The 24,387-nt window shown below is 40.6% G+C and overlaps 1 protein-coding gene across 2 annotated transcripts in view; it reads left to right on the top strand.

Annotated features, from left to right (window-relative positions):
• Positions 1–22,483, top strand: part of smad4a (SMAD family member 4a) — a 40,009-nt gene extending 17,526 nt beyond the window's left edge. Inside the window, exons 6-12 of one of the 2 annotated variants that reach the window (XM_079803829.1) lie at positions 1,414–1,536; positions 7,892–7,996; positions 9,237–9,287; positions 15,964–16,147; positions 16,220–16,388; positions 18,731–18,869; positions 20,608–22,477. In XM_079803829.1, the coding sequence (XP_079659955.1) occupies positions 1,414–1,536; positions 7,892–7,996; positions 9,237–9,287; positions 15,964–16,147; positions 16,220–16,388; positions 18,731–18,869; positions 20,608–20,819 (983 nt within the window). In that variant the 3' untranslated portion in view covers positions 20,820–22,477. Of the gene's footprint in view, positions 1–1,413; positions 1,537–7,891; positions 7,997–9,236; positions 9,288–15,963; positions 16,148–16,219; positions 16,389–18,730; positions 18,870–20,607 lie in introns of both variants that reach the window. The other variant, XM_079803830.1, reaches the window with a different exon arrangement.
• The last annotated feature ends 1,904 nt before the right edge of the window (positions 22,484–24,387 follow it).

Below are 24,387 nucleotides of genomic sequence, written 5' to 3'. Positions count from 1 at the left end.
ATAAACAAATAAGATGTCTTTTAGTACTCACTATCAAGCTAGAATACCGATACTGGTAAAGTTTAAAATACACACACAACACAGTGTCTACGACACACACAGATACAAGATACAAACATCAGTAAACATTGGTAGAGAATATAAAAACAAACCAAGGGCCGAAATAAACGTGCAGGTAAAGTTCCCGGTGAACATGGTAGAAGAGTTTAGACAGAGGGTATATAACCGAGTGCAAGCATATTCGTCTTAAATCATTCTGAATATATGAATCATGCCGGTTTTTATTCTGGTGTCTTTGTCCTGTGCATTACAGCACCACCTCCACGCCTGTTCACATCCACCCCAGTGTAACACCAAATTAAAGGGTTAATTCACCCAAAAATGAAAATTCTGTCATTAATTACTGACCCTCATGTCGTTCGACACCCGTCAGGCTCAATGCACTTTACACTCTCAAGACCCTTAAAAGACACTAAAGACTAAAGTTACAAAGTCCATCTCACTACAGCGGCTCTACAATAACTTTATGAAGACGAGAATAGTTTCTGTGCGCAAAAAAACCCTAAATAACGACTTATATAGTGATGACGATTTCAAAACACGGCCCCATGAAGCTTCGAAGCGTTATGAATCAGTGAGTCGATTCAGCGGTTCAGAGCGTTATGAATCACTGAGTCGATTCAGCGGTTTGAATCGCCAAATTTCAGCAGTTTGGTGGTTTGACACGCGATCCGAATCATCATTCGACTCACTGATTCATAACGCTCTGAACCGCTGAATCGACTCACTGATTCATAACGCTCTGAACCGCTGATTCGACTCACTGATTCATAACACTCTGAACCGCTGATTCGACTCACTGATTCATAACGCTTCGAAGCTTCATGATGCCGTGTTTTGAAATCGTCATCACTATATAAGTCGTTATTTAGGGTTTTTTGCGCACAGAAACTATTCTCGTCTTCATAAAGTTATTGTAGAGCCGCTGTAGTGAGATGGACTTTGTAACTTTAGTCTTTAGTGTCTTTTAAGGGTCTTGAGAGTGTAAAGTTGAGCCAATGGAGGCCTTTCAGAGCATCAGATTTACACTAAAATATCTTCATTTGTGTCTGAAGATGAACGGAGGTCTGACGGGTGTCCAACCACATGAGGCTCAGTCATTAATGACACAATTTACAGTTTTGGCTGAACTAACCCTTTAAGCATTTTTGACCTTATGTCATGGTGTACCGCGATAATACCGTATCGTGATATGTATCGAATCGTGACATGGGTATGGTTACACCCGCCTGTACTGTGGTCCTGCCGCCCAGTCCTTGTGTTTGATGGTGTGTGTGTGTGTGTGTGTGTTGATGTGTGTTTGATGGTGTGTGTGTGTGTGTGTTGATGTGTGCATGCCGCCTCTCTCCCCAGCTCAGCCCACTAGTGTTCTGACAGGAAGCCATAGCAGTGAGGGTCATCAGATTGGGTCAGTCCCAGGGCAGGGCTCACAGCTGAATGGCTTCCCAGCGGCCCAGACCTCCACATACCATCACAGTAAGCCATCATAGGGCTCCTAAAACTCTTACTCCAGTCTGAGCTCTTTCAAGGGGTTAGTTCACCCAAAAATGTAGATTGTGTCATTAATGACTGAGCCTCATGTGGTTGGACACCCGTCAGACCTCCGTTCATCTTCAGACACAAATGAAGATATTTTAGTGTAAATCTGATGCTCTGAAAGGCCTCCATTGGCTCAACTTTACACTCTCAAGACCCTTAAAAGACACTAAAGACTAAAGTTACAAAGTCCATCTCACTACAGCGGCTCTACAATAACTTTATGAAGACGAGAATAGTTTCTGTGCGCAAAAAAACCCTAAATAACGACTTATATAGTGATGACGATTTCAAAACACGGCCTCATGAAGCTTCGAAGCGTTATGAATCAGTGAGTCGATTCAGCGGTTCAGAGCGTTATGAATCAGTGAGTCGATTCAGCGGTTTGGATCGCCAAATTTCAGCAGTTTGACACGCGATCCGAATCATGATTCGACTCACTGATTCATAACGCTCTGAACCGCTGAATCGACTCACTGATTCATAACGCTCTGATCCGCTGAATCGACTCACTGATTCATAACGCTCTGATTCGCTGAATCGACTCAGTGATTCATAACGCTCTGAACCGCTGAATCGACTCACTGACTCATAACGCTTCGAAGCTTCATGAGGCCGTGTTTTGAAATCGTCATCACTATATAAGTCGTTATTTAGGGTTTTTTTGCGCACAGAAACTATTCTGGTCTTCATAAAGTTATTGTAGAGCCGCTGTAGTGAGATGGACTTTGTAACTTTAGTCTTTAGTGTCTTTTAAGGGTCTGGAGAGTGTAAAGTTGAGCCAATGGAGGCCTTTCAGAGCATCAGATTTACACTAAAATATCTTCATTTGTGTCTGAAGATGAACGGAGGTCTGACGGGTGTCCAACCACATGAGGCTCAGTCATTAATGACACAATTTACATTTTTGGCTGAACTAGCCCTTTAAGGTCAGAAAAGTGTAAGAAAAGTCTTATCATTTGGGGACGGGGAACGTGATATGGCTTATGCAGAGCAGTTGTAGGGATGGGCGATACCTTCTCGTTCGTTAAAAATTCTCCCCATGATAGGAATTAGTCTTCCCGCGATGATAACGATAAAGCCTGGGTGATGACGCGACCCATTCGCAGCTCAGAGCGAAAACAACTGTGGCGGAAACTGCAGAGTTTATCGTTAAACAAGGGGCTGAACCACAATCTGAACCTGTACACACAGATCAAGGGTCTCATTTATAAAACTTTCCGTAGATTTCATCCTAAAAGTGTTCACGCACAAAAGCTAGATTTTGCGTACGCACAAAAAAAATCTGGGCCCGTATTCATAAAGATTCTAGAGTCCTCTCAGAAAACTCCTAATTTAGCTTAAAAACTTTTACGTTGGAGTCTTAGCTTAAGAGCTATTCGGGACCGATCTGAGAGCAACTCTGAGAACTTTTATCTTAGTGAATGGCTGACTCCGTTACTACGTATGACACCGTCTTTTGAAGACTGTGATTGGTTGGTTGTCCAAAAAGGTGCGCTTTTAAGTATAGGGTCTATTCTAAGCCTTCACTTTGAAATTACAAGCGCAAATTGTCCTATTTTACCGTTCTCTCTCATTCACTCACACATTATATATATATATATGTATACAAACGATATGTATCGTGAAAAGCACTTTACAAATAAATTTGAATTGAATATAAATCCTTTTATTATTTACCATGCTGTTAATTTCCTATAAGGTATTTGATTGGCTTAGAATTATAAACTTTGTTCAACTCTTTCCAATCACACTGATTGCTGGCATGTCTATTTAATTGGTGGTTTGAAAGTTGGATTTAATGCAACAAACACAATCTAATCTATAGCGTCTTAAGTCACTGTCCTCCATCGTCTGCAACACATTTCTTCGTCTTTCTGCCATTTTCTCCGCTGCTAAAGAAACTCTTAAGCCTCTTAAAAGTCCTCGTCCGTGCTCCTAACAAATTTGACCTTAAGAACTCTTTTAAGGGTTAAGATGCTTTCTGAATTACTTTTTTCTTTACTAGGATTTTTTAGTTGATTTTAAGAGTAAACGCCCACATTTCTAAGAATTTTCTTAGAATTTTGTCACTAGGAGCTGCTCTTTGCATTAAGATTCTTTATGAATACGGGCCCTGATTTATAGAACTGTGTGTACGTCAGAACCTTCGCAAAAATCCCTTTATAAATCACAGCCAGCAGAAGATTGTGCGTTCCTGCATTTCCACCCTGTCTCCTCCCGAAATCTCCATATATGGAGCGTACAACGCCTCGTTTTAAGAAAGAAAAATGTTAGCGTAGAGCCCTGCAGATATATTCACTCGCTGAGCGCTTGAGAGATTCGCTCTTTGTCAAGTGATCCGTAAAGCACACGATTTCAGTTCATCTCAATGAATGCAGAGTGTATTTGACGCAATAGATGCTTCTCACACACTCACAGAGAAAGAGCGAGAGAGAAAGTCACCACATGGATTTACGTGCTACATGTAAACGTATTCTTTGTTGTTATTTATTTGATAAATGTTATAAATGGTCCGTATCGCCCATCCCTAAGCAGTTTACAGTCAAACTATCCCTCCAGGGCTCTCGACTCGTTCTCCCCACTGGTTGCTCTGACTTACAATTTGGTCGCTTTTTTATATTAAAGCTGCACTATGTAAGATTTTTTCAGTAAATATCCAGAAACCACTAGGCCAGTGTTATATATTTTACTTACAATATCCCAAATGTTTCCAGCTATTTGTAAATGGTGAGATGCTCTTTTACCCGAGGAACCGGGACGGGTGAGGGCGTGGCCTGTCGATGACATCATATCCGCGTTAGTGTGCGGTTTTATTCTGCAGAAACGCTTTCCTCTCACTGCAGTGAACAAGTGTCATAGCAGCGGCGAGAGAACACACAGAGTAACGCCATCCCATCATCAACACACTCAGGTGTGTGTCATATGATCAACAGAGCTGCGTTACACACACTCATGAGCGGAAGTGGCGACTGTGGCATAATAAAAGTCCCGCTGCTCGCGAGGCGTGTGTTGCGTTCATCTGATTAACAATCGCTCCGCAACACTCGTCCTGGGGCCTGTACCATGAAGCCGGTTTAGCTGCTAGCCAGATATGTTTAAGCTTAGTTTGTGCCAATCCTGGGTTTAAGGTGCCATTAAAGGGGCTATATGCAACTTTTTCCCCAAAATAAACGTAACAATAGCCTTTTTATTTTACCATTTATAACTCAAACATCTCCTGATGAGCATACTGACACCGTGTCCGCTCAGTGGGTGCACCTATAAGCCTGTATCCTATTTTTCCTATTTTCTGGCGGGTCGTCTTTTCCCGCGCTGTCTGCGGATGTGACGTCACCACCGCTGCGAGAGCGAGCAGAAAATGAGAGCAGTTCTGTTTTTTGGCCACAGGTGTCAGTCGCGAGTTTAAATTTCAGAAAAACGCATATAGCCCCTTTAAAGTGGTTTGGCTTTTAGCAGTGTTCATCTCCATAGTAACTTATGCTCCAAGGCTAAGCTGCTCCAGGGCAGGTTATGTTCTGGATAAGAGATCTCAAAATGAAATTAGACCAATCAGCTGTGAGCAAAGTGACACACCTCTGATGCAATGAAGCCACGCCCCTTTTTCTTCTCCAAATTACAGGTCACTACATAGCAAATGGCTATTAAAGACTTAAGCCTCTGGCTTTTAACAATGCTTATTTATTATAATAATAATTTTGAATGACTTAGATATCATTTAAGTAATTATTATACCCTTAATCAATTGCACATGTATAATTTTAGTTAATCAATCATTAATAGACACATAGTTAAAATTAATATAAATAGCCTATATAAAGGGTCATACAAATAAGCTTTAAAATCAATAAATAAAGCTATACAAATGACTACATGTGAGTTTAAATGTTCAATTCTCTCTATATATCAACTAAACTAACTTCACAACTTTTACTTGCACTGACTACCGGTAAGTAAGATTTTTTTTTAAGTTGTCCACTTTCATAGACAGCTCTTTTCTTCTTCCTGTATAAATTTGTTTTAATTTTCAATCATGTATATTCTGCAGAAGAGTGAAGTGAATCTCACTGCTTCCCTCGCGAGAAGTGAATCTCAGTGTCATTGATCCACAGCGTGTGATTGGCTGTTCACTGCTGATGTCACAGCTCCTAAACTCCGGATCAAAGCCTGAGTTGACAGAAAGCTGATGATCAGCCTCATGGGACCAACAAAGCCTGAATAGATTGGTTTGGTTTTGTCAACTCGAAACTAATCCTGTAACCCTGAGTTTGTTAAACTACTATCATGGAACAGGCCCTGCTCTGCTTCAATACAGTAACGCTAATAATCACACCATCAACATGAGTTCTGCCCGAGTCCTGTCCCCATTCTTTCCCACTGGCAGGGGATGGAAATTAACTTTTTAGCTGGTGGATTTCAAAATCTACCAGCCACTCAATGTTTTTACCAGCCACTCTTGTTTTTAACCGATAATGTGTAACTGCATGTGAAAATTAATACTACAAGCTCTACAATACTTCAGCAGTTTATTTAATCTCAAGTCTCAATGATATACTGACATTTTCTCTTTCTCTCTTATACACACACACACACCATGAACTGATATCATTTCATTAAATGAGTCGGGCAGATTAATGGAGGATTCGTGCTCTTTTATGGCTTCCAGTTTTAGGTTTAGTTTTGGATCTTCTGAAGTGTGTTGACGACATACTAGGGTTGCCACCTTCAGTGTGGCAAAATAAGGGACACCCATTCATGACAATTTTATATTATTTTACATTTGATTATTTAATTTATTTCTAAAGAACTCTTAAACTGTTTAATTTATTAATTTACTTAAATTATGACTATATTATTATGTAATTATTTGTCCCATTTTTATCTAAATATTATTTTATATGGCAGGATTATTTATTATGTATGATTTACATTAATAATAACATTAATTAGGCTATAATCTATTAATTAACCTGTCTAAAAATATATAATAATTCTGTCTGCCAAGCTCTGATAATGTATGGATTATATAAATATATTATCCATTTAAAAAAACAATAGGCCTATACCTTTAGAAGCAGTGTGTGTGTGGCAATAAAGCCGCTAAAACGCAACCACGCGCAAATTAGCTTCTCTACTACTTATTGTGAATTTGATTTGTAAAGCCACTTTTTTTTTGAAGGTGTGCCTGCTCTAAAAGTGTCCGCCGTCCAGCTGAAACTGTAGCTGTGCTATTTTTATTTACCCGCCACAGTGGCCGGAAGGTGAAGCGAGTTTACCCGCCACAACACAACATCACCCGCATCTGGCTGGTAACGGGTGCTAATCTCCATCCCTGCCACCGGCTGCGAGCTGAAGATCACATGACCCAAGAGTCTGCGCTCAAACGGGACGTCATCAAACTACGCCTTTATTTTGAACAGGCGACCTCTAGTGGACGGAAAACTTACATAGTGCAGCTTTAATCAGTCCTTGATAAAAGTACAGCTGCTTTACACTGGAGTAATATTTCACTGCTTAACTGGATTTATGATCTAATAAACGCGTCCTTGAGCAGAAGAGACTCTTTCAGAAACATTACATCTGAAAAACGGTAGTGTATATAATGATTTAAAGGCTGAAATGTGAGGTTTATCATTTTATTTTTGTATTATTTGTAGGGCTGTCAAAAGATTAATCGCGATTAATCGCATCCAAAATAAAAGTTTGTGTTTACATAATGTGTGTGTGTACTCTGTATATATAAATACACACACAAGCATGTATATATTTAAGAATTATTTTAATTTGATATATAAAACATTTATATTTATATATATTATAGATTATATAAATGTATATACAGTATATACATGCAAATATTTCTTAAATATATACATGCTTGTGTGTGTATTTATATATAAATAATAATTAACAGAGTACACACACATATATATTATGTAAACACAAACTTTTATTTTGGATGCGATTAATCTTTTGACAGCCCTAATTATTTGAACTGTAAAGTTGTTTAAATCATTGTTTTTATGGTCATCATAAGCATTGCCCTCCTCAACATGGTGTTCATTTCATTTGTGCAGGTCTTAAAAAGCCTTACATTTGGTTTCAAAAGCCCGCAGATCCCCGAGTCCGAAAGCTTTTCAGCATCTCCACACACACACACACACACACACACACACACACACACACACACACACACACACACACACACACACACACACACACACACACACACACACACACACACGAGTCCGTCTGCTTCATGTCACCTGTGCGCTCTCTCTTCTTCTGTCCGCAGATGCCACCTCCACCTGGACGAGGAACAGCAACTTCACGCCCAGCGTTCCTCATCCGAACGGCCATCTTCAGCATCACCCGCCCATGGCTCATCCGGCACACTACTGTGAGCGGCACACACACACACACACACACACACACACACACACACACACACACACACACACACACACACACACACACACACACACACACAACCAGTCATGAGTCTCACGGGTATCTCTGTGGCAATAGCCAACAACACATCATATGGGTCAAAGTTATCCATTTTTCTTTTATGCCAAAAATCATCAGGATATTAAAGGGATAGTTCACCCAGAAACGAGATGCTCAGCCCCAGGGCATCAGAGATGTAGGTGTGTTTGTTTCTTCAGTCGAACACAAATGCAGATGTTTAACAGTGTGATAGTCTATAATGATGTCAATGGGGATATTTTAGAGTATGAGAGCAATGAGAGTAAAAACACACACACATACGAATCCTTATTAAACCTGCGGCTCGTGGCGACACATTAATGTCTGAAGACACCAAACCATCAGTTTCTGCGAGAAACCCAACAGTATTTGTTGTTTTTTTACCTCTTATCAGACGAATGTCATCTAGTATTCCCATAACTTCCGGCGAATAAGGTCAAAATACTGGCGTGATCATAGATATATATACGTAGATGCCTCATTCGACCGATCCGCAGGCACTAATGAGGAATCTATGTATATATCTATGATCGCGCCGGTATTTTGACCTTATTCGCCGGAAGTGATGGCGCGGCTGATGCAGAGCCATAGAAAAAATTAAATACATGTTTAAATATGGATATTTTTCTTACACAAACGCGCCGATTCGCTTCAGAAGGCCTTTATTAACACCCCAGAGTCGTGTGGAGCAGTTATATGATGGACAGATGCACTTTTTATGGACTTTAAAAACAGAGCATCTACTGCTATTCTAATGCTTGGATTAGCCTGGACTTTTGTAATATAACTCAGATTTTATTCGTCTGAGAGAAGAATGTCACACACACTTCAGATGACTTGAGGGAGAGTAAATCATGGGCTAATTTTTATTTTTGGGTGAACTATCCCTTTAAGATCATGTTTCATGAAGATATTCCAGCCGTAAATATATCATAAATGTATTATTAGTTGTAATATGCATTGCCAAGGACAACTTGCTTAGAGTTTTTTGCACCCTCAGATTTTCAAATATTGGACAAACCACACATCAGTGATGATTATTATTCATCTGAAGATGATCTACACATCTCTTATGACTGGTTTTGTGCATCACTTATGATGGAAACGTGTATTTCAGTCGCAGTCTCTCATAATCTCTCTTCTCTCCTCAGGGCCCGTTCACAACGAAATCGCATTTCAGCCGCCGATATCCAACCATCCCGGTAAGAGTTTCCCTCGGTCATGATCTTATCCCAGTCCTCACCACTAGGGTTGGGGACCGAACTCTGTACTTTTAAGGGCACCGACCGAATTACGTCAATACTACTGAGTACAGATTCACATTAAATCAATCGGTACCAAATTTCGGTACCTGAGACACATCTGGTGATATAGACGAGTGTCTGTGAATATTAAACCACAAAAAGACCATTTAAATATGAATCATGTGTCTCTGTGCGATTGAATGCCGTAGAAGCGCGGTTTACCACACACACACACACACACACACACACACACACACACACACACACACACACACACACACACACACGCTATCGCGCTCACTATCACTATGAAGGTTGCGTGTTTCCATCTCTGTCGTCTCATATGAGGACATGAACGTCATCTCCAGAGCCACTGAGTCACTTTATGAGCATTTTACCGCTTCATTTGAGAAAAACTACCGTCATAAACACAGAAACTCAAAGGAACGGTCAATATTTGTTTTTTTGTTTTTTTTAATATGCAAGAGAACAATTACAAAGAACAATGAGGGTTACAAACAATAAAGCAAATTAAGCTAGCTTAAATAATTTACACCATGAAAGAGTCTTACATGCAATAGAATTATCAGAATTTCTTAACAATTTTAAATACATATCAAAATCTTTCCTGAAAATAAAAAAGTAGGGAGTTTTTTTTTGAAAATTTACACTTATGAATGTAAAATTTAGCACAGTAAAGCAATAAATTAATAATAAATTTACAATGAGAAGGGTCTAACTTCAAAGAATAACCAAAAAAACACAATTTTGGGGGTTATACAGAAGTTTGGATATAAATATTCTTTAACAAAATTTGAAAAATCAATCCAGAAGACTTTACAGTAAGTACAATCCCAAAACAAGTGATTAATAGTCTCTTCATACTGAAGGCAAAAAGAGCAATTGGGTGAAATACTACTGTTAAATTTAGCAAGTTTATGATTTATCGGATAACAGTTATGGATAATTTTAATAGAAACTTCAACAACTTTATTTGATAAGAAAAAATTTTGTCGAAGAAGCCAAAACTCTTCCCATTCTAAATCACTAAATAAGTTATATTCCAAAAACTCACACAAGCAGGTTAAGAAATCTGAGATCTATTAATAACTGAACGAATGTCTTTGTTTGACATGGTATTAAAAAGACTTTGGTCAACAAATAAGTTTGTGTTGTCTTCAAGAGGAGAGTCTGAAGAACCTTTAGGGCCAGACTTTACTAAAGGTATGATCCAGTCGGGAATTGCACCAAACACAAAGGCATATTCTCTTGGGGGGACTGGGAAAGAGAATTCTTGCATAAATTGTTCATAAGTGAAAAGGACACCACGATCATCTAAAAGCTGACTGACTAAAAATATATTTTTATCAAACCAGTTGTGAAGAAAAAGAGATTTATTTTTATATATAAGGAACGGTCAAAATAAAGTCCGCTTTATCTTGACAAATACATCACTGTTGTACAGTAGAATTTAGATACGTCTCAATTAATAATACTAACACAGATGTAATAATAATAATCAAAACTTTATTTTTTAAGTAATAAATAAAAAAAATTCTGTTTTAATGTTTTAATTTTAACCGTATAAAGCTCAGTTGTGCAGCTTTGTTTGAAAAAAAAAAAGTTTAATTAAATTAAAAGATAAATTATGTCTTCATTTGATTACCAGAAAATACACAACACATCATTTGTGGGAAATCTTTTCATAGAAATGATAATAAAAAGAAAAAAATAATATGGTTGTTTTGATTAATTAAATTGAAGTAGCTAGTAGCCGACTATCTAGTAAATATTACAGTAATCAAACATCACAGACAAAGGCAGACAGAGAGCAGGGCAGCTCTGGCATAATGTCAATAACACTTTTATAAATGACTTACAGGTTATTTATAGTTATTGATGTAAATCCCTAAAGTACCGAAAAAAGGTACCGATACCGGTTAAAATCAGAGGTGGACAAAGTGCACAACTCCATTACTCGAGTGAAAGTAAAAATACTACTGGTCAAATATTACTCTGTTACAAGTGAAAGTTGTTAAAAACTATTTTTACTTAAGTACTTTTAAAAGCAAGTACTTCTGTACTTTTACTTAAGTATCAAAAGTAAATGTCCTTTTTTTTGTCAATGCATTATTTTATTATTTTATCATTGTTGTATAAATGCACGCTATGCCATGGTGGTTTAAGCCAGTCAGTGATGCTTCATACGACCACCTTGAACTCATTTAAATACTTAAAAATTACAAAGCTTTTTACAAAGCTGCTGTCACTTTAAGACAGAATGCACAAATCCTACACACTGATACACATCCGATATTCCCCCAACTGTTTACGTTCACTTAAGACATAATCAACTTTGTTTACGTGAATACTTTCCAAAATGAAAATTGACATTTTGTGTGTATTTGTCTGTTTAAGTGTGAAAAAAACACAAAAGAAAGCTCTATTCAGTGCTCGTGCTCTGGCATCTGAGAGACACAAAAACCAGACTGAACTGAGCTCTTTCATCAGGCTTTATCAGATTCATCCATACGTCTGCGCTTCTCTTTCTCCCAGACATTTACATTTTGCAACAAAAAAAAAACTTTTAAAGAAGAAGAAAAATCATCCACTGACTTGCAAAGCTGCTACAGAAACGACTTTTGACTTCGAGGACCTTGATAGAAATGTAGGGGAGTAAAAAGTACGATATTTGTCTTTCAAATGTAGTGAAGTTAAAGTCAAAGTTTCCCTTAAAATAATACTTCAGTGAAGTACAGATACTCAAAAAGTGTACTTAAAGGGTTAGTTCACCCAAAAATGTAAATTGTGTGATTAATGACTGAGCCTCATGTGGTTGGACACCCGTCAGACCTCCGTTCATCTTCAGACACAAATGAAGATATTTTAGTGTAAATCTGATGCTCTGAAAGGCCTCCATTGGCTCAACTTTACACTCTCAAGACCCTTAAAAGACACTAAAGACTAAAGTTACAAAGTCCATCTCACTACAGCGGCTCTACAATAACTTTATGAAGACGAGAATAGTTTTTGTGCGCAAAAAAACCCTAAATAACGACTTATATAGTGATGACGATTTCAAAACACGGCATCATGAAGCTTCGAAGCGCTATGAATCAGTCGATTCATGATTCGGATCGTGTGTCAAACCGCTGAATCGACTCACTGATTCATAACGCTCCGAACCGCTGAATCGACTCACTGATTCATAATGCTCTGAACCGCTGAATCGACTCACTGATTCATAATGCTCTGAACCGCTGAATCGACTCACTGATTCATAACACTCTGAACCGCTGAATCGACTCATTGATTCATAATGCTCTGAACTGCTGAATCGACTCACTGATTCATAACGCTGTGAACCGCTGAATCGACACACTGATTCATAACGCTCTGAACCGCTGATTCGACTCACTGATTCATAACGCTCAGAACCGCTGAATCGACTCACTGATTCATAACGCTCTGAAGCTTCATGATGCCGTGTTTTGAAATCGTCTTCATTATATAAGTCGTTATTTAGGGGTTTTTTTGCGCACAAAAACTATTCTCGTCTTTATAAAGTTATTGTAGAGCCGCTGTAGTGAGATGGACTTTGTAACAGGGCTTAAAAATGGAAATAAATATCAATCAGTTCACTCCGAGCAGAATCGATATTTTAACGTTTCCGTTTTTGCGTTCCTCATTAAACATTACTGTTCCGAAAACAGTTTGATTTGAAAAAATACCGGTTAATAACGTTATTTTAATTTAGCCTATACTTTAAACAAATATGTATAAATAGACTTATTTTTCACTCAATAATAATATAATGCATGGTAATTAAACTTGAATATTTATTTCATAACATTTTTAAAACCACAACAGAAATACATGAATTAATTACAAAGCATAAACAGCGGGACAAATATTGCCCTGTTTTAATGGAGCGTTAGACAATTGAAAGTGGCCTCTTATGCCTAATTATTTTCAGAAGAGTGATAACATTCTTTGTACATAACTTTTTTTCAACACGACTTGTTTTTAAAAATGTATGAATAAAGAATAAATAAACTGGATAACCATTGCTCTTTTAATGCACCGTCAACTGCTAATTTCAAAGCAAACACTGCGCAACACGTCCTTGCATCCCATAATCAAACTCAGTCAGCTAATAAAGCTTGATCATTTAATGCAATATAACACCATTTAATAGAAGCATCAACCGTCTATAGAAAACATTGACCTGTCCTGTATTAGCAATCTGAAAGACTATAGGACAAATGTTTGATAGATGCTATAGCCTAACGTTACTTGGATAGGCTTAAACGGATTCCACAAACTAGCCTAAATCAGTCTATTTGAGCTTAAAGTCCGCACTGCTTATTTAAACGTACGAAAAGAATGTCCTCCAATACCTGCGCTTTCATTGATGACCTCAGCGGGGAAAGAAATGTACTTGAGGCGTGTAAATGCGCTCACACTGACGGTAGATTCACAGATGATGGTGCGCGCTCACACTGACGGTAGATTCACAGATGACGGTGCGCGCTCACACTGACGATTGATTCACAGATGACGGTGCGCGCTCACACTGACGGTAGATTCACAGATGACGGTGCGCGCTCACACTGACGGTAGATTCACAGATGATGGTGCGCGCTCACACTGACGGTAGATTCACAGATGACGGTGCGCGCTCACACTGACGGTAGATTCACAGATGACGGTGCGCGCTCACACTGACGGTAGATTCACAGATGACGGTGCGCGCTCACACTGACGGTAGATTCACAGATGACGGTGCGCGCTCACACTGACGGTAGATTCACAGATGATGGTGCGCGCTCACACTGACGGTAGATTCACAGATGATGGTGCGCGCTCACACTGACGGTAGATTCACAGATGATGGTGCGCGCTCACACTGACGGTAGATTCACAGATGATGGTGCGCGCTCACACTGACGGTAGATTCACAGATGATGGTGCGCGCTCACACTGACGGTAGATTCACAGATGACGGTGCGCGCTCACACTGACGGTAGATTCACAGATGACGGTGCGCGCTCACACTGACGGTAGATTCACAGATGACGGTGCGCGCTCACACTGACGGTAGATTCACAGATGACGGTGCGCGCTCACACTGACGGTAGATTCACAGATGATGGTGCGCGCTCACACTGACGGTAGATTCACAGATGATGGTGCGTGCTCACACTGACGGTAGATTCACAGATGATGGTGCGCGCTCACACTGACGGTAGATTCACAGATGACGGTGCGCGCTCACACTGACGGTAGATTCACAGATGACGGTGCGCGCTCACACTGACGGTAGATTCACAGATGATGGTGCGCGCTCACACTGACGGTAGATTCACAGATGACGGTGCGCGCTCACACTGACGGTAGATTCACAGATGACGGTGCGCGCTCACACTGACGGTAGATTCACAGATGATGGTGCGCGCTCACACTGACGGTAGATTCACAGATGACTGTGCGCGCTCACACTGACGGTAGATTCACAGATGACGGTGCGCGCTCACACTGACGGTAGATTCACAGATGACGGTGCGCGCTCACACTGACGGTAGATTCACAGATGATGGTGCGCGCTCACACTGACGGTAGATTCACAGATGACGGTGCGCGCTCACACTGACGGTAGATTCACAGATGATGGTGCGCGCTCACACTGACGGTAGATTCACAGATGACGGTGCGCGCTCACACTGACGGTAGATTCACAGATGACGGTGCGCGCTCACACTGACGGTAGATTCACAGATGATGGTGCGCGCTCACACTGACGGTAGATTCACAGATGACTGTGCGCGCTCACACTGACGGTAGATTCACAGATGACGGTGCGCGCTCACACTGACGGTAGATTCACAGATGACGGTGCGCGCTCACACTGACGGTAGATTCACAGATGATGGTGCGCGCTCACACTGACGGTAGATTCACAGATGACGGTGCGCGGGCATTTCACTCACGCTTGATCCGTCACAGCACATGCTGAACTACTCTATTCATGATTGGGCACTGCCAAATGAAAATATTAAAAGAACGATAAAATAACGTTATTAACCGATTAATGGTCATTTCAAATTAACGTTTCTGTTCAGAACGATTCAAATTGATTTTGATTTCGTTTTTGTTCCTCTTAAAATTTTGTTCGTTTCCGGTTTTCGTTTTCGTTCCTTGAACCGGTTCAGAGCCCTGGTTTGTAACTTTAGTCTTTAGTGTCTTTTAAGGGTCTTGAGAGTGTAAAGTTGAGCCAATGGAGGCCTTTCAGAGCATCAGATTTACACTAAAATATCTTCATTTGTGTCTGAAGATGAACGGAGGTCTGACGGGTGTCCAACCACATGAGGCTCAGTCATTAATGACACAATTTACATTTTTGGGTGAACTAACCCTTTTAAAGGATACGCTTCCAGCGCTTCGCACACAAATTGCACCAGAACACTTAGTTTCTGTTATCCGTTCTGGTGTTTTTCAAAAATCAGTTTCGGTTCTGCATAAGAACCGGTTCTCGGTTCCCAACCCTATTTGTTACTGTCCTTCTCTGGTTAAAATGTGAGCGGTACCGAACCCCAGTCCTCAGGTGATGTAATGATCCTCTCGTCTCGAGCAGCTCCTGAGTACTGGTGCTCCATTGCTTATTTCGAGATGGACGTTCAGGTGGGCGAGACCTTTAAAGTGCCCTCGTCCTGCCCGGTGGTGACTGTGGATGGATATGTGGACCCGTCCGGAGGAGATCGGTTCTGCCTCGGCCAGCTCAGCAACGTCCACAGAACCGAGGCCATCGAGAGGGCGAGGTAGGGCCGCGAACGCAATCCCGGACCTGTGTGTTGCTCGGGCTGATCTGATTGGTTCGTGCCTGTTTTCAGGCTGCACATCGGGAAAGGCGTCCAGCTGGAGTGTAAGGGTGAAGGGGACGTGTGGGTGCGCTGTCTCAGCGATCACGCCGTGTTTGTGCAGAGCTACTACTTGGATCGGGAGGCCGGCCGCGCTCCTGGAGATGCTGTTCATAAGATTTACCCCAGCGCATACATCAAGGTCAGAGAAACGTCTGGGTTAAACCTTTAAAGGGTCATCATACACACACACACACACACACACACACACACACACACACACACACACTGCCCCTAAACCTACCCATCACACACACACGCACACACACACGCACACACACACACACACACACACACACACACACACACACACACACACACACACACACACACACACACACACACACTGCCCCTAAACCTACCCATCACACACACACACACACACACACACACGCACACACACACACTGCCCCTAAACCTACCCATCACACACACACGCACACACACACACACACACACACTGCCCCTAAACCTACCCATCACACACACACACACACACACACACACACGCACACACACACACTGCCCCTAAACCTACCCATCACACACACACACTGCCCCTAAACCTACCCATCACACACACACACACACACACACACACACACACACACACACACACACACACACACACACACACACACACACACACACACACACACAGGAGACTGTGCAGTTCACTTTCTGTGAAAAAAAAGTCCTCATATTTCACCCTCTTTTTGTAATACCTGTGTCATACCCATGTCATTATACACATTTGTGTCCTGATATTTCACAAAAACATGCCCACACACACACACACACACACACACACACACACACACACACACACACACACACACACACACACACACACACACACAGTCTAGTGTTAATCTTGAGTATCTATAGAGTAGTGTTGATCCTTCATATCTCTCTAGAGTCTTTAGTTTATCATATTTATAAAAGACAGAAACACTGTACTGATTCTTTCTGAACACAGCCGAGCTCATGGAGGAGAACACACACACACACACACACACACACACACACACACACACACACACACACACACACACACACTATACGTTGGTGTTGTTCACATTATATGCACTTACTTGCCGATTGCCAACAAAACACACATTGGATGCAGTTTCACATTTGGTAACCGCCTGCGGTTACACACACTCTCAAACAGTTTACCTGGATAAATAAAGGTTAAATAAATAAAAAAATATTGAACTATAAATTCAATGTAACATTAGAAATCGTGATAATATTCAGCAAAACAGCTCCTGTAGTCGTGATATTAAAGGATGAGTTGACTTCAAGATGAGCATCTCCTGATAGTTTCCATCTCCATCTCATCAGATGTTCATGTGTTCAGTTTTTGAGGGATTTTTCTGCTCATAATGGACTTCAATGGGAACCAACGGCTGAAGGTCCAAATCACTGCAGTTTCAGAGGCTCTGACCAATCACAGACGAGGAATAGAGTCTGATCTAGAGGAACCATCAACACATTTACAACACACACACACATTTATACACTTTAACCTCAGATGTGTGACTTCAGTGTTGTTCTTCTTTATGGCGTATGACATCATCACTTCAGAAAGGTCACATGACGCAGGTGGAAGTGCCGACCCAGTGTTAAAACGAACGTGCAGAGACTAAATCAAACGCCCTTTACACAAATAAAGGTGAAACAACGATGACGGACAATTTTAAAGTTGGAGGAGAACATGAGATGGAGTTTTTCGGCACTTCCACCTACGTCACATGACCTTTCCAACGTGATGACATCATACACCGTGAAGAAGAACAACATCTGAGGTTAAAGTATATAAATGTGTGTGTTGTAAATGTGTTGATGGTTCCTCTAGATCAGACTCTATTCCTCCTCTGTGATTGGTCAGAGCCTCTGAAACTGCAGTGATTTGGACCTTCAGCCGTTGGTTCATTTACATTCATGCATTTGGCAGACGCTTTTATCCAAAGCGACTTACAGTGGCCTTATTACAGGGACTGGAGCATCATGGAGTAAAGTGCCTTGCTCCAGGACACTGGTGGTGACCATCAACCTTCTGTGTGTCAGTGTCATGGTTTAACCCACTGGGCCGCCATCTCACATTAAAGGTTCCCATTGAAGTCCATTATGTGCAGAGAAATCCCTCAAAAACTGAAGAGAGAAACACATGAACATCTGATGAGATGGAGTGATCATCCTTTAATATCACGACTACTGGAGCTGTTTTGCTGAATATTATCACGATGGCTAATGTTACATTGAATTTATAGTTCAATATTGTGTTATTTATTTAACCTTTATTTATCCAGGTAAACTCATTTACAAACATCACCTGGCCAATAAACAATTAGCCTAGCTAATATTACGTTACATTTTAGACACAAACAGCACTGACTCATGTAGTTGTATTTGCGGCTGCATTGATGCGGTGTGTGTGTGTGTGTGTGTGTGTGTGTGTGTGTGTGTGTGTGTGTGCAGGTGTTTGACTTGCGTCAGTGCCACAGGCAGATGCAGCAGCAGGCGGCGACGGCTCAGGCGGCAGCGGCGGCTCAAGCGGCAGCAGTGGCGGGAAACATCCCCGGCCCCGGATCTGTGGGCGGCATCGCCCCTGCCATCAGTGAGTCTCCTGCACACACTCCAGAACTAACGTTAACCTTCCCAAACGCCATCCTTTCGTCTCTCAGAGCGCCTAAAGCAGGGGTGGGCCATTCATTTTATGTTCCTAAGGGGCCGGATGAGAAACTGGGGCGGGTGAAGAGGGCTGGACCAATTGAATTCAGTAAATAAATACTTTTTATAAAAGTTGTAATTTTAATTAGGGATGCACTGGTTGACCGGCCATAAATCGGAACCGGTTTTCTTTGTATTTTTCTGCCGATTTTAGTCTAGAACTACAATAACCATCATGTACACACACACACACACACACACACACACACACACGCACACACACACACACACACCTCTGCACTAACTCAACATGAGGACAGGAGAGCTGTCAGTCAAACTAATGTGAAAAAGTAACTCAGATATTTTGTTGTAATTTTCAAAAGTAATGCGTTACTTTACTAGTTACTTGGAAAAAGTGATATTACGTAACTCAAGTTACTTTTAATGTTACCCCTAACACTGGTAAAGAGGTCACATGCTGATGCTCTCGTCCAATCAGTGATACGCACACAGCAAATATGCTAATAAGAACATTAACCCAGGGTTTATGAATGTACAGGGTGACATGTCCTCTTATGAATACCCAGGATTAATGGTTAAAGGGTTAGTTCACCCAAAAATGTAAATTGTGTCATTAATGACTGAGCCTCATGTGGTTGGACACCCGTCAGACCTCCGTTCATCTTCAGACACAAATGAAGATATTTTAGTGTAAAGTTGATGCTGAGAAAGGCTTCAGATAGGCCTCCATTGGCATTCAGTACATTTACACTCACAAGACCCATAAAAGGCACTAAAAACGCCGTTACAAAGTCCATCTCACCACAGTGACTCTACAATAATTTTACGATGCGACGACAATAGTTTTTGTGTGCAAAAAAAAATCAAAATAACACCTTTATCCAACTTGTTCTTGTCTTCCGTGTGTGTCTCCACGACGCATGCGTGAGAATATGAGCAGATCCGGCGTTCGGGAATCCATGAAATGCCACTTTAACCCCATTTTGAGAACTACGCCGAGACCTAAAGCACGATCAGTGTAGAATTCAACAGCTGAGACACGCGCGTCTTCCTCTGCTTGTAAACAAATCTCTTCTGGGTCATGTGTCCGAACGCCGGATCTGCTCATATTCTCACGCATGCGTCGCGGAGACACACACGGAAGACAAGAACAAGCTGGATAAAGGTGTTATTTAGATTTTTTTTGCGCACTAAAACTATTGTCGTCGCATCGTAAAATTATTGTAGAGTCACTGTGGTGAGATGGACTTTGTAACGGCGTTTTTAGTGCCTTTTATGGGTCTTGTGAGTGTAAATGTACTGAATGCCAATGGAGGCCTATCTGAAGCCTTTCTCAGCATCAGCTTTACACTAAAATATCTTCATTTGTGTCTGAAGATGAACGGAGGTCTGACGGGTGTCCAACCACATGAGGGTGAGGAATTAATGACACAATTTACATTTTTGGGTGAACTAACCCTTTAACCCCAGGTAAATGAGTGTGAAATGTGGATCAAGATAACCCAGGATTGTGTTGACTCGGAGTAACTCAGATATTTTGTTGTAAATTTGAAAAGTAATGCGTTACTTTACTAGTTACTTGGAAAAGTGATATTATTACGTAACTCGAGTCACTTGTAATGTTTCCCCGACACTGGTTCTGACCCGGTTAATGATCTCCTTAGGCTTGTCTGCGGCCGCTGGGATTGGTGTGGATGATCTCCGCCGGCTCTGCATCCTCCGCATGAGTTTCGTGAAGGGCTGGGGTCCGGATTACCCGCGTCAGAGCATTAAAGAGACGCCCTGCTGGATCGAGATCCACCTTCACCGGGCCCTTCAGCTGCTGGACGAGGTTCTGCACACCATGCCCATCGCCGACCCCACGCCCCTGGACTGAGACCCCGGGGTCAGAGGTCAACGCCACACGGAGGCTTATGCATTGATTCGCTTATTTTGTTATTGCCTGTGTTGCTTTCTTGTTTTCATCAACATCTTCGACCCCAGCAGACCGTGTTACAGTAACCAGACGTTTTGCATGAGAAAGATGGTGCATGCTGGGATTCCCAGGCATTCGCCGGAACTTTCGACCAATCACGTGTCGCGGTGTTCAAGCGGTTTGGATGTTGCGTGTACATAAAACATCCCTTTTCTTTAGCGCTTCAGGCTAATCGATCGTTTTTAATTAGCAAGTTTCTCGCGCGCGCGCCATCACAGTCAGTCATACATCAGCTTTATTTTCTTTTCTTGTATGTTTCTTTCTCTGTGAATAAAATACTCTGCACCTGTTTTACAGACACGGACACGTTTCTGGACTCGACACTCGATGTTTGTCCTTCGTTCTGATTGGTTTACTGCTTAAAGGTCGCAAGGGCTCGTAATGACACCTTTAACAGGAAACTGATGCATTAGCAGTGGATGTTGTTCAGAGCGCACGCCATGATGATCTTACACTGAATAATGTCATGTGTTGATACGAGTTTTGATGTGAAAGCCATATGGACATGATGGAGAAACGAGATGTCAGTATTAATTAGAGCTCGTGTTTTTCTTCTGCTGAGATGCCATACGCTGACCTTTAGACAATCATGTCAGGAGTAACATCAGGTGACCAACTAATACTTTTGGGAGTGAGGGTTTCCTCGAATAGCTCGTACTTTTAGCAGTTTATCAAATACAGTAAGATATTAAATTGATTTTGGAGTCTTGTGTATTTCATATTGCATTTATTCATTTTCACACACATGCGTTTCAAAGCAGAATCGCACTCAGATTCTAATATAAAGACATAACACAGCAATCAAAAACTATTTGTGAGTAAACGGTTGATATCTGTGGCAATAGCCAACAATACATTATGGGTCAAAATTATAAATTTTTCTTTATGCCGAAAATCATCAGGATATTAAGATCATGTTCCATGAAGATATTCCAGCCGTAAATATATCATAAATGTATTATTAGTAGTAATATGCATTGCTGAGGACTTTAAAGGAGATTTTTTGCACCTTCAGATTCCAGATTTTCAAATATTGAACAAACCACACATCAATGATGATTATTATTCATCTGAAGATGATCTACACATCTCTTATGACTGGTTTTGTGCTCCAGGGTCACATCAAGACGATAATCACAAAAACTAAAAATAATTTGGATGATGCCGTTTTTGGGACTTATTTTTTAAACGTTCCACCACAATATATAAAATGATACATGCCCTGACATCACATGACTGGCATCTTCATCTCACTGTATTATATTTGCATTTATGTGTTAAAATATTTTGCATTGACTCGAATATAACGATACAATCCTATGCGTTTCTCCAAATGTTAACGGCACAAGATATTTATTTTTCAATTTAGTGGTTAATTTATGGATTTTGCTAATTAGTATGAATATAATCTGTATTAAAATATTACTCCCTTATCTCTATGTTTATATTAATATTCATGTTGTGATTTAACGCGCCATTACGAAATATTTGTCGATCTACAAGTGGCTGGACTACAAGACTCTTTCATGAAGGTAAAATACTCAATAAATGAATTTCTTTTCACGAAATAATTCGCATAGATCTGAAGAGATTTCTCTACATTATGGAACTGATGAATTCAAGTTGAGTCGTGAAACGGTACTTAAGCTGGACCTTAGTCCTAATTAACACACCTGGTTCTAATGAACGTGCTTCCTGGTTAATTTTGGGTAGCCTAGGTTAGTTTTAACTATATACATAATAAAGGCTAGATGTCTTACGGCGGGGTCTCTAACGTCATCACCGGCGGCCATCTTGTCACAGGCAAGCGTTCTGGCGGGCTCTGGTTCCTGATGTAAGGTGAGTGATCTGAACACAAATACTCGCTGAAATCTGGACGGATTTACAAATGGTTTGGTTTCTTACAAACGTTTTTTTTAACGTGGCCATAATTATGGATGCGTGAACAAATTATGAATAAGTATTCTTAAGTAGGCTATGAAGTGTCATAACTACAGCTCTGACGTTTATAACAAACCAAACAGTTTGAAAATCGGTGGAAAATTGAGCAAGTTATGGTTATTTAAAAAGGACATGCACCATTAAAACGCAATGTTATGAGTGAGCGAGCTGACTGTGACAAGATGGCCGCCAGGTGCGGACGTCGACCTCCATTGCTCGTATAGCCACAGTAATTCGCGCCATTTCTGTCAGACACGCGACAACGAAGTTTGACTGGATATTCATCGTAGAAATTGGTTTAATTATCTAATCAGGTCAGTAAAACAAACTCTTCGGATATCTTATAACTTTTTTATGAATTTGAACACTCCTTATCCATTGTAAAACTCTTCAGGTGTATAAATGAACCACTATTGTCCTGTTTTAGAAGAACAATGAGGCACTTATGTGACCAGGCCTATTTCAAACTCGTGTATGACCAATTAGACACCCTTAACTAACAATCTATCACATAAACATAAGTCAACCATGTACACTCTTTCTTAAAAATACAGATTACAAAAGAGGGTTTTCACCATTCTTTGTAATGATGACTGACTGATCACAATAAGAACAGGAACATGTAAGGAAATGTTTGCTTAATTTTTATTAGTATTCCAGATTGAAGATTTAGATGGAAGAACCTTTATTTTTAAAGGTGCAGTAAACAAGTTCTGAGAAATGCTGTTGAGCACCAAAACCCACCTCTAGCCAATCAGCAGGAAGGGGCGTGTCCAGTTGTGAGGGGGAGGTGCCTATGTAGCACAGGGTGGAGTTATCCAGATAGGGGTGTGGCCACTGCTCTATAGAGAACTGGATTGGTCATGATGTCATAAGAAGTGAATACAGATGTATGTCTTGTAACCTGAACTCACCTTGTATGGTTGTTTATTTATGTTGTGCTGTAGTATAGTTTTTATTCATACACTGGGCTAACTGCAAATGTTTCAACAATGATTTAACAATGTCAGTAGACACGCCACATTAACAATATATGACTTACCCTCTCCGAAAAGACCATAAACATTACAGATAATATCTGAAGTAACTATACATTTAACCCAATTTCCTTTAAAAAAAATATTTTTGCGCTAGGTACACAAAATACTTCCTCTTCGCATTGTTTGGACAGAAATGTCCCCAATGTCCTCAAAACAAATTTTTTTTAATCCCTGTAACTATAAAATGACGCAATCTTTGTTAATAGACTTCAAATTTTATTTTAAATAAAAAAATAAAAATTAATAGATGGTGCATTTTTTTTCAGGTTTGGCGTATGAAGCAAATACTCACTTCATTCCTGTTTTCTGTTTATGCATATTATGAAGCCAATTTGATAAATTATGCAGCTGTAACTGTGTGTGTGTTAGTATGGATGTCAGAGTGTGGTGTGTAGCCTATGAATGTGATAAAACAGAGATAACTCAACTGCAAATCACAAATCGAACTGCTGTGTGTGTCCGTGTCCGTGTGTGTGTGTGTCCGTGTG

The sequence above is a fragment of the Gobio gobio genome (genome assembly GCF_949357685.1).
Source record: "Gobio gobio genome assembly, chromosome: 22".
NCBI lineage: Eukaryota > Metazoa > Chordata > Actinopteri > Cypriniformes > Gobionidae > Gobio > Gobio gobio.
This window is presented reverse-complemented; position numbering and strand designations above follow the sequence as displayed.